Source organism: Tamandua tetradactyla, chromosome 10 (assembly GCF_023851605.1).
Source record: "Tamandua tetradactyla isolate mTamTet1 chromosome 10, mTamTet1.pri, whole genome shotgun sequence".
In the NCBI taxonomy this organism is placed as follows: Eukaryota; Metazoa; Chordata; class Mammalia; order Pilosa; family Myrmecophagidae; genus Tamandua; species Tamandua tetradactyla.
The window spans coordinates 15,139,803-15,151,977 of NC_135336.1; the positions used below are offsets into that span (position 1 = coordinate 15,139,803).

Consider the following 12,175-nt stretch of genomic DNA (forward strand, 5'->3'; position numbering starts at 1 on the left):
AGATGAAGAAACTGAGGCCCAGAGAAAAGAAGGGGCTCCCTTCCAAAGAATTACCCACGGAGCTGCAGTAGCCCTTGACCCCCTGGCCACCCTCTGGCATCAGTGGTGTGGCTGGTGAAAAATCTACAGCCTACAAGCATCATGGCCATGTACCAGGCTTAGGAAGATGCTGTAAGCAAATGTAATGTGTCCCAGATTGTTGTTCTCCTCATGTAAAAGCGTTCTTGTATTTGTTGTAACTTGTTATTTAGAAAGGATACTTTACTTAATAAAATACCGATTCCTTCCCATCTGTGTAGTCTGTCACAACTTTCTTCTTGAGGAGGTCTGGTCACTATGTGTCTAGAAATGAGGAAAGAGGTGACTTTCCCAAGATTACCCAGGTAGTGAGGGCAGAACACAGGTTCACAGCCAGACCTCGGGCCCAAGGGAGGGCTCTCTCCACTACACCAGCCTGCTTGCTTGGAAATTTATGCTTCAGTCTTAAGCTCCAGATTCAGCCTGACCTCTGAGTATCCCACATTAAGATCAGCCAGGAAGTCTTAAAATTAGCAGCGTATGATGACTTGGAGGCTTTATGGACCCCAGAAAATATTGTTAAAGTTAATCTATTGCTGTGGGTGTGGGCCACTGTCAGTAGGATCTTTGTGATGAGTAGGTGCTTGAGATGTGACCCACCTCATCCAGGGTGGGTCTCAGTCTCCTTACTGGGGGCCTTTATAAGAGATCAAAGTCAGAGAAACACACAGAAGCTCAGAGAAAAAAGCCCAAGAGAAGCTGACAGAGAGAAATATAAAGAAAGCCCACTGATGGAGAAGCCAGAAGCTGTAAGCAAAGAAACTGGGGAAAGAAGGGAGAGACCAGCAGACGTCGCCGGGTGCCTGGACGTGTCACAGAGGAGTTGAGGATCACTGAGAGCCGGTCTTTGGGGACACTGCCTCACCTGTTGATGCCTTGGCTTGGACATTTTCATAGCTTGAGACCTGTAAGCTTGTAAGTTAATAAATCCCTATTGTAAAAGCCAACTCATTTCTGGTATATCGCATTTCGGCAACTTGAACAAACTGAAACACAGAGGTTTGTGTTCAAACCTCTCATCAAAGCAGGTGCCAAGCCACAGCTGCACTTTACTACCTTAACCTATAAATTCCTGGTGTATTCCAGGCTGTGTGCCCACTGAACCAGTACTGATGAAACGTTATTGAAGGGGATGCTATAGTGTTTTTGGGTGACATACATACAAAAATAAATCTTTTCAGTCAGGCTGTGAGCTTTTCAAAGCCCATTATCATTTGTCAGGTGGACTTTTTGTACCCACAAAAGAGGATGGTATCTGAGAGATGAAAGCAGAATCTGGAGCTGCTATTATTAGGATCACTTCTATTTAGAGAACTAGGGCATCAATAGGGAAGGTTGAGGATCCCAGAGCCAATTTTCTTATGGGTGATGTCAGCCATTTCAATGACCAGCCATGAGCTATAAAATGTGCCATACCCGAAATCGGGAGGGTAGGGACTGGTGAATTTTTTATAGAATTTAGTATGTTCATTATAAAAGCAATTACTATACACTATGGAAAATGTGAAAATTGCAGAAATAAAGATGAAGATAAAAATCACTTAAATCCTAAGACGCAGAAATGCTCTCTTTCAGACTTCTGTTCCACTCATATGAACAGGCATATGCTCTGTAGTGAAAGTTTTCAGGAGGCAAATTAAACACAACACAATGACCTATGTTTGCATTGCACTGATTACAACAGGAATCGGTGCTCAAAGATTGCTCATGGAAAAGTGCAGGAGCGCACGGTTGCTTTGTTGGTCTGGCTGTACTTCCTGTGGAGAGTTAATTTGCTGTTCACCATGAAGTTATAAGGTCAAGGCCAGCGGTAAGAAGAACGGGACGCTCCTGAGCGGGTGATCGCAAAAGGAAACAAGGAGATTCTGTTTAGCTTTGGACCAATTTGACCAACCAGTTTATTATTTTTTCCTTGCAATAACAAAACACATTATTGCTATAGGAACATTTTTACTATTGAAATTATTGCAGGGAAAAATACCTTTATTATTGTATAAGTCTAAAATCCTCTAGCCTTTAACCCACTTCTTCCCCATTAAAACAATTGTTTTTGTAATGGAGTGTCTGAAACACATGGTTTCTTAGGAGTTTGAATATTGAAATAGAACAGGACAAGCTCACTGGCCCTCACTACATACACACACCCACATACATACGACTTAAAAAATAAAATGAGGATCATACTGTACATGAGATTTTGTATTTTGCATTATTAATACCACATTATAAGCATTTCTCAAGGTATTACATGTTCTTCAAAAAGGCGATTTTTAATGGTCGCCTAAAGTATTCCATTATATGGATATAACATAATTTACCCACTGCTCTGTTCAGCATTATGAGTTGCTCCCCAATTTTTCCTATTATGAATATGCTGTGATAAACATGTAGTAAATGACTCTCCGTCCACATCTCTCATTATTTTCTTACAATAAATTTTAGAGTTTGAGTGATGTTAGTGAGGTTATGTGAGTAGTACTGATAGTCTACATTCCCTTCCTACCCTCCGTTCAATGTTTGGCACATTGCAGGCACCCAGTAATTGGTAGCTACAAATAGGAAATCAAGTAACTAGGAAAACAGACCAATTCCGTCAGAGCAGAGAGTTAGGAGAGAAACGCTCCACCTGTCCCAGGGATGATAAAACCGGATGGTGTGAGGGAAGGGGGATGAGAAAGGACAGGGTTGATTTGGCTCCCAGGAGCAGTTGGACTTGCCAATACTAGAATGAAATGATTCTCTACTTTGATCCATACACAGCAGTACCACCTGCCTAGCTACTCTCTCAGACATGCTCTCCCTTCGGTCTGAAAGGCTTGCTGTGAGCACACTGAGCTTAACTGTAGGAAGACGAGGGAGAATGTTGGGGGGCACTGATCACACTCCTGAGCCAGAGCCTTCACACAGCTGAGAACTATGTAAAAACGACAAAAATCATTGTGTTCTCGAAGGTTATTTATTAGCTGTTCTCACTCATGGGAAAAGAAATAAAAAAGCAAACAAAACAGAAACAAAGTAAGATGGAAATCCAACAACAATTCTGCCCCAGGAGCCTCAGCTGGAGTACAGAAAATGGACCACCAAGGGTTTCATGTTTGCAGCTTACTCTTGGGAGAACTCACTAAAAGATGGAATAAAGAAATGGCACGCTATTTTCTATTAAGGTATAAGGTTTGCTGTGGTACAATGAGAAAGTAACAAGGGTAATTTTTTTAAACAAAGGGTCTAGAATACTAATAAGCCCCCTTCCAAGGCCACATGGCTACACTGGTGGATGGTGAGTTCCTCTTTGGAATGAGCCTTTCCAGGCCAGAGAATTCGACTGCAGGTCCTCGGGAGTGACCAGCCTTTGTTCTGTGATGGTGATATTGATTCCTGAGCACAGTCTGATCACCTGGACCTGGCCTGAAGAAGGGACAATGGGGTTCTGTGACACAGTTGGAAAAGCAAAGCAAAGCTGTACATTCTAAAATAATGAAACCAGTTTTCTTATGTGGACCACAAGTTGGGCCCTGAAGATCTTATCCAAATGGGTGGTGCCCTTTACACCCACACTGAGCAATGTGAGCTTCGCAGTTAGAAGAGCTCGCAGACTCCCAGGGAGACTGTGAGGATGGACAGCATTCATTTGGCTGTTTAAGTGTGAGGTTGGTCATTAAAAAACTCTACCTGTCTCATTCATTCCGAGATCACAGCACTGCTGTTTGTTCTTTCTCATAAAATGGAAGCCTGTCCATTGAAATTAAGTTTATATTTGGTCCAAGAAAAGATGGGTCTTCAAAGAGTTTCCATTATTTGGGGACTGAAGGAAAGGAGCGCCATTTTCTTTTGTTCCTTTTCTTCAAACACTTAGCATTCTAGTCCAATGAGGGATGTCACCGAAGGCCAGTAACTCTTTGCCCTTCATGATGCCTGGCCCCCTGGAGGAAAACGGTCCCAAGGACAAGTAATCTATTAGATAGTGACCTGTCACTGTCACTGCGACCCGCTGGTGGGATATCTGCAGTACCTGGTCATAAAGAATATCACTGCAATGTCTCTGAAGGAGTTGCCACAGGTTCAGACATTGCCCTGGGGCTCTGGGGCATGTCCCAGGGGCACCTCTTCCTCCCCAGGTTGTGGCCCCGAGGCCATGGCAGTCAAGGATATAGCTAGTCCTCTGGGATAGGGGTATTGCAGTTCCCATGGTAGATCTTGACGTGGCCCTCACACCGGAAGTAGGCCTGAAAGACATCACTGTAGCCATGGTCCCTCCACCAGGTGCAGAGCTGGCGGTTCCAGGTGCAGTCCAGCACGTGGAAGAGCTCAGGGTGCTCCATGCCGATCATGGTAAAGAAGTCCTGGTCCCCGAGGTGGCCACGGAAGTGGTACTTGTTGGCCAGTTGCTGCACCTGAGCCGGCTCCAGCAGGCGGCTGTAGAGCGGGGAATGGCGCATGGCCTCCAGGTTCAGCAGCATCACCCCGCTGTTGAAGCCAGGGAGCCCCTCGGGGGGAGGGCTCCCAACCCGGGTCTTGGGGTTCTCATGGCGGAACTGCCAGAATGTGTGCCTGGGAAAGGGAGAGAGAAGACAGTTAGCCTGGCTTGCAGGGGTGAAGCAGTTTACCAAGTCTGTATTTCATTGGGTCGTCACAGCCATCCCAGAGCAACGGAAAATGACATATTCTAAAACTCAGAATCTACATCATACCGTTAATGAGTAGAAGAGCAGGGACTTGAACCCAGGTCTCCCAACTCCACACTCATGCTCTCATGTTTTTTCCAACATCCTCTGCTTTTGTAGATGGTGATGATGATGATGGTGATGAAAATGATGATGTCATTGTCATAGCTCACATTGTATGGACTTACAGTATACCAGAGAATATACCAGAGCAACTTACTTAATCCTCACGATGCCTTATGAGATGAGAGCCCATTTCACAGATGAGGAAACTTACTCACAGAGAGGTTAAGTTGCTCAAAGTCACACAACAGGTAAGTAGCAGGAGCCGAATGAAACCCAGGCCATCTGGCTACAGAGTCCATTTAAACACCCTGCTATATCTCTGAGGCTTTTCTTGCTTGATATAGCAACAATCTAGGTAGCACTTTCTACCTTTGTCTATTGTTCTAGTTTGCTAGCTGCCAGAATGCAATATACCTGAAACAAAATGGCTTTTAAAAAAGGGAATTTAGTAAGTTGCTAGTTTACAGTTCTAAGGCAGAGATAATGTCCCAATTACAACAAGTCTATAGAAATGTCCAATCAAAGGTATCCAGGGACAGATACCTTGGTTCAAGAAGGACAATGAAGTTCATGGTTTCTCTCTCAAGTGAGAAGGCACATGGCGAACACAGTCACAGTTTCTCTCTATCTGGAAAGGCACGTGGTGAACACGGTCAGGGTTCCTCTCTCATCTGGAAGGGTACATGGTGAACATGGCATCATCTGCTAGCTTTTTCTCCTGGCTTCCTGTTTCATGAAGCTCCCCGGGAGGGATTTTCCTTCTTCATCTCCAAAGGTCGCTGGCTGGTGGACTCTGCTTCTCAAGGCTATGTCATTCTGCTCTGTTGTCTCTGAATCGCTCATTCTCCAAAATGTTTCCTCTTTTACAGGACTCCAGAAACTTATCAAGACCACTCAAATGGGTGGAGACATGTCATCACCTAATCCGGTTTAACAACCACTCTTCATTAAATCACATCTCCAGGGAGACGATCTGATTACAGTTTCAAACATACAGTATTGAGTAGGGATTATTCTACTGTTGTGATATGGGATTTAGATTAAAGCATGGCTCTTCTAGGGGACATATATCCTTTCAAACCAGCATATCTATGATCCTGAAATGGAGAAGAGAGAGAGAGAAGTAGGGGGGGTGTTACTTTGAATGGTGAATTGGTAAAGACAGAGAAAGCTCAACACAGGCTGTGACAAAATCAGGTTCTGCTTTAGAATATGCCTCATTCATTAAGCCCCCCAAGCCTAGCATTTTTGAAAAGCTGGGCAGGGGGAGGAGGCTTGAAACTGCTCAGGAAACACACCTGTGTTTCAAGGTCAGACGTAACTATAGAATAGCCAAATCAACTCATGGCTATTTTAGAGGGAATGTCACCTCCGTTTCAATTTCCATCTAGGCAGATTTGGAAATCCAACCAGGGTTCATGGATAATGAGATGTTGGAGACAAAGGGATCCCCTATTCAAGCGCTTCCCTTTGGAAAGGGGAAAACTGAAATGCAGAAGCCTCCCTGCAAGTGACATGGTTAGCACATAGCTCACTCTTTTTGCCAACTTCCTTGGTATCAAGTTCTTGTATGTGCTGCAAAGGATGGGCAGCAGGAGGGGGCAGAGGGTGCCCCGAGCACCACACCCACAGAGGTGAAGTCATAGCAGACGCAACTGTAGGTTGGACAAAGGAAGGACAGGAGAATCCTCTGCTGCATGCAAGGGGCAGGGTTGGGTGTGAGGGTGTCCACATCAGATTCTGCGTCTCACCCATTTTTACCAGCTTCACTCCTTCCCTAGAGGGTGCTGAGAGTCGGGGAATTCATCAAAGCAAAACCAACTCTGCTTCCCAGCCTGGAAATGCTACCCCTCTGGTCCATCAAAGACTGATTAAAAGCAAGGAAACCAAGATACTGCCCCCCACCCCACCCCAATCACAGGATAGGCTTTGTGTGGTGAAGTGTGGGGCACAGTGGAAATAAAACCAGAGGTCTAGCTCAGGGTGGCCTCAGTGGATCCGTTTTCCAGTGTCTGGGAATGGAGAAACCTTCCTTGAGGTCTTTCTTATCACTGATGGCGCCGAAAGCTTGATCCTGATGGGGAAAAGCATTTTCTTCAGACATTCTTAAGGGTGGAACACACAGCTTCATTGTTTGCAGCTTTGCAATAATTGGGCTATGAGTGGAAAAGAGCTCTGGTACCCTGCGTGGTGATAACAACCTTGGCAAAAATAAGCTTCTAAAGCAAAATGAGATGCTGTAGTCACTGCTAGTCACAAAAACCTGCAGTAACGGGATCACAGTGAGGCTGGAATGCAGTTTGGCAACTGTTTGCTCATTTTACCATATTTCCTCCAAATTGTTGAAGACTGGGTTACAAACCAGCTAAAATTCTACCAAAACAGACTTGGGCCCCACTAGTAGGGATGATCCAACTAAGGGAAGTGGGTGCTGTACCACAAAGGGACTCAGTTTATCTTTCACAGAATGAGAAGAGAAGAATTTTGCAGGAAAGATGAGAGACACAAAGGAAAGGAAGAGAAGAGAAGCCGAGTCAGAGTCATTGCTGCAAAGGTCCAAGACCACCTCCTACTCACTCCATCACGCCTACTGGTCCTTTTGTACTTGCCCCACTTGGGTTCATCCTGCCTTCCCAGCAGACCCAGGGGAGGGCTTGGAAGCATGAGTGTAGGGGGTAGTGGCATGGGCTTTGTGTGTGACAAAGTTTGCCTCCCCCACCATGTGTCAGGTCTCTAAGGGCAGCCCCTCACACAGAGCTGGGCAAAGCAAGGAAAGATTAAGTGACCGAATACAAATGATGGAACGGCAAGTGTGGCTCAGAAATATGTATCTGTCAATATCTGATGGAGGCAGGGAGCATTACATTTATAGCCTCTGAAGATTGGGCTGGGCATGTGCCATCTATTTCCCTCTGTCATTAACCTATTTGAATCTCCAGTTTAAACCTGTCCTCCTCCATGAAGCCTTCTCGATTTTACCATTAAAATCTGCACCTTTTCCTCTGTCCTTTGTATGTGTTTCACCATGTTGTGCCATCCATTGCAACTGCTTGGGCCCGTTTCCATATTCCCTCTCCAGACTGTACAGGCTTAAAGGAAAAGAACTGAGTTTTATTCATTTTTGTAAAAGCCAGTGTTCGGCCAATGCTGACTGAATTCACAAATGGGGAATTTAAAAAAATGTTAAGACACAAAATCATAGTTGCTGACAGAAAGGCTGCTTCCCTGAGCATGCAATCCACCACTGCCAGGTCTATTTTGGGGAAGAGTGAGGAGCAGGGAACCACTGAAAGGATGCTCAGATGTTTTAAAAGGGTTCAAAAAAGGTTTCTTTTCTGCAGCAAGCTGGAGAGCAGACAGACCATCCGTGGCTCTGCAGCAGAAAATTCCCCCCAAATTTTCCCTGTCTGTGGCAAGAGTGACTTAACATGGAACCTACTGGGCTCAGGAGAGGGAGGGCCAGAGGCGGAGAGAGGGGACAGAATATCCTTCCAGGCAGAGACCATAACCCAGATGGCTCTTTGGGAACATTATGCCCAGCACTGCTGCTCAGTCAGGATCAAGAAGTATTTTATATCAAAGAGCCTGGTCTGGACAATTGCACATTATGATTTGTAAGGAGAAGCAAAGGAGGGACAGGAAATTGGAATTGCAGTCTGCTCAACAGAACAGATGGAAAAGGAACTAATGGCTCTCTTGACACAAAATTATTTCTAGGGTGTACATGTTCAAAGCATTTCTACTACTCCAAAATGAACCTGGAACACAGAGCAGCCACTTAGGGGAATGGTGGGTTTCTCGGGCCTCCGTGTCCGCGGGGTCTCATAGAGGACCTGCACCAGCCTTGCGGATGTGGGAGCAACTAGGGCTAAAGCAAGGGCCTCAGATTCACAGTAAAATGGACCACGGAGATGGTGCCACCAATTCCTCACATACTCTACCTCAAGTTCTCTCCCAGACAGCCAGGGCCATTATTACCTCACTGTAAGGGAGGGAACAGGGATCCTTAGCTTGGCACAGGCTTTCCTCTCTGACCACCTCACATCCTATAGGCTCACGCTCTAAAGGGCAGCATTTGGATTTCATTCTTATTTCTGAATTTGTTAGGCACATCCCAGGCCAGAGATCCAGGCGAGTGGACCACGGGATGATGCAGCTGCTGCTGGCGGCTAGGGTCAGATCCCAGCTGCTCTTGGCAGTCCTCACAGGGCCCGAGGCTGACCATATTCACAGGCCAGCCACTGAGAGTGGCATGTGCTGAGGCTGAAGGAAAGCTCCGTATGAATCTGTTTCTGAGTCCAGGGACTTCCAGAAGTTTCTCTGATTAACGTCACATGCCCCAAACCTGGCCATGTTGCCCTAATTGTTAAGACTTAGGTCTGAGGTCTTGTTCATGTGGAGACCCACATTAGAGGGGATAGAGTTCCCCCTTTAGCAACCCAACTGAGAAACAAGCCCGCAAGCAGATGGTCCACTGTAAACACCAGGTCCTTCTAGAAGGCAATGAACACCCACTGGGAAAAGATAAGAATCTTCAAATACATTCTTCCCATCATGGGTGATGAATTTATGTCCCAATTAATAATCACTGAAAAAAAAAAGGCTACTAAAAAACTACATCAGAGGTCCATTTAGTGGAAAGAGATATTTGGAATCATTTTTAGAAACAGTCTAATCGTCCTCTGCGATCATTGCCAAGGTTGCTCCCATAAAGACTCTCAACTGAAGAGACCCTGGCCAGAGAATCTAAAGCCCATGTTCCCTAAAGAAGAATGCATAAATAATCTCTTCTTCCTCCTTCTGCCACCCCAAATCACAGAATTGCCTCCCTGTCTCATTATTTTCACCTGGGTTAGCCCTTCTCGATTCTTGAGGCCCAGAGTTCACCCCCTTCCACTTCTAAGAGTAGAGAAGCAAGGATTGGGAGACACACTGAGCCTAGACAGGCCACCCAAGGCTCCCAAGGAAGGTTCTAGATGCCTGTGCTGACTCAGAGGTTGAGTCTAAGCTGAAGGCTATCAGGCAAAGAAAGTTCCATTTTAGCTCCGAGATTCATAAGGACAACACCACATGCTGCAAGCCTCCTGGCCGCTGGAACCCAAAAATGTTCATCAGAGCTGGGCGCAAAGTCACTAATGAGCAAGCAAGGCTGGGCCTCCTCCAGGAGGAAGCATGCCTCTGGGTACTGTCTAATCAGTGAAAGCCAGAATCAGGAAACATTATTTCCCTTATGCCCATGCTTATGTACCTGGCCCAATTAGCTCTTGTTTGACTTGGAAGGAGCCCTGTTTTCCACCTCCCAAGATCAAAGGCCAGGAGTGAAGAGCAACCCTTGGCAGTGGCCCAGTGTTTTATCCACCCGGGTCCTGTAAGGTGGCCTGGGGACAGGTCTGACAAGGTGACTTGGGGACAAGTCTGGCTCCAAGGGCTCTGATGGACACCCCACTCTCAGGGATGGATGAAGTGGAGCTAATTTCAGACCACTGACACTGTACCTCAGTTCTGTCTAAAGCTGAGGCTGTAGTTCTGGTGGTAGGTGCCATCTCTTCATTCTCTAAGGGAACCAGTGCCTTGTGGTATTAAACTAGAGAGGGCATGGTCTTCCTGAAGTTGCGGGGCCACCCACAAAGCTTCAAAGTGTCCATTCCCTAATGCATTGCTTATTGCCAAGTGTCATAACTGATCATTTTTTAGGAGCTCAAGGCCTGAAGCAGGTTTAGTTCTACAGCTTTGCTGGACAGAGAAGGTAAGACAAGTTTCCAAAGTCACATAGGTTTTTAGTAGTGGGACTGGGAGGGGTTCCTCCTAGAACCCCAGTGAGAAGACATGTTGAAACTATCTGGTTCATGTTCCCATTTTACTTATAGGGAAACCATGGCTCAGAAACTGCCCTGCTCTTAGTCACACCACTGACAGGGTGATGCCACAGTCCCAGACCAATCATTTGTGCTTTTCCACAAATGTCTCTGCTCAGAGGACACAACTGTATCCCCAATAGGTCCCATGGCCCAGGGGATAGCGCTACTCAGACAGTGCTGCCTTCCAGGAGGCAGAGAGCTTGTGCTTTCCAATCTGGCAAGGGCTACCTCCTCCCAGCTCTATTTCTAGCACGTTTGCACCTGGATGGAGCGCTGAGTACCCAAATGACTGTCCAGCCTTGCTTGGGCAACAGGAGGAAAATAAAGCAGGTGGAGAAGGCGTGTGTTTGTCCCTGTTCACAGGCTCTCATACAAAACATGTATTTGTTTTCAAACAGCAGCCCTACTTGCAGGCAGGTAACTGAGTTTTATAAACTGCAATATCCATAGTACTTGGACAGGACGGATTGAGGACAGGTGGGGGTTTGAAGCTGAGCTTAACAGGCTGAGAGGGCACCTGAGGGTGCTGGGAGTGAGGGGTGGGGCAGCTCTGAGTGCCGAAGCCAGGTTGCCTATTGGGAGAGGAGAGGATGCTTCCTCTTCACCCCTCCCTGTCCTCCCATCTCATTCCCACTTGAGCCTCTCCCAGCACTGCAGGCTGCAAATGCTCCTGCTTTGCAAACTCCTGGCATCTCTGCATACCCACTCCAGTCTGAGAGAATGGGTGTGGTGGATTGAATTGTGTACCCCAGTTTGGACATGTCCATGGTCTTGGTCCGCATTCAGGTGGGTGTGGGCCCATTGTAAATAGGATCTCTTCAAGATGCTATTTCAGTTAAGGTGTGCTGCCACCGAATCAGGTTTAATCCAGATTACTGGGGTCCTTTATAAGCAGAATGAAATTCAGACAGAAAACAGAACCACGGTGAGAACCCAGAGGAGAAAGAAGAGATTGCCATGTGCACAGAAAGCCAAGAACCAAAGGGTCACCAGCAGCCAGCCCCAGAAAACCAATCTTTGGGGAAAAAGCATTGCCTTAGTGAAGCCTCGATTTTGGTCTCCTAGCCTCAAAACCATGATAACAGGAGTTCACGGAAGTGAGCTAACCTTGGGGGAAGGTTTGGGAGAGAACTGGAGGGAGAAAAGAGCTAAATCTGCCAAGCTGATGTTTATCTCATTAACAGGACAATATTACCATCCAGCTGGCCCCCACTGGTTCAGAGAGGTGAAGTAACTTACTTGAGGTCACAGAGCAGACTGGGCTTTGAAATCAGCTGCATATGTCCCTGAAAGTCTGTGTCTGTTGAACTATGCCACAATGGGGTCTTCATTTGGGGAAGAGGGGATAACAACAGGGCACTGGGATGGCTATCATATGAGCCAGGTTTTCTAGAGAGCCAACTCTGTACCACTTGTTCATGGGTTCTTCCTTTTTGCCTATAAGACCCACTGAGTTCTCCAAGAATAAAGACAGAGGAGAGTATTATAGCTCATCTTCACCTGCATTCTCTT

The 12,175-nt window shown here is 46.3% G+C and overlaps 1 protein-coding gene across 4 annotated transcripts in view; it reads right to left on the minus strand.

Annotated features, from left to right (window-relative positions):
* Positions 1-3,015: 3,015 nt before the first annotated feature.
* XXYLT1 (xyloside xylosyltransferase 1) overlaps positions 3,016-12,175 on the minus strand; it is a 276,716-nt gene continuing 267,556 nt past the window's right edge. For all 4 annotated transcript variants that reach the window (XM_077117924.1, XM_077117923.1, XM_077117925.1 and 1 more), the window contains one exon: positions 3,016-4,626. In XM_077117924.1, coding sequence (XP_076974039.1) covers positions 4,230-4,626 — 397 coding nt within the window. In that variant the 3' untranslated portion in view covers positions 3,016-4,229. The remainder of the gene's footprint in view (positions 4,627-12,175) is intronic.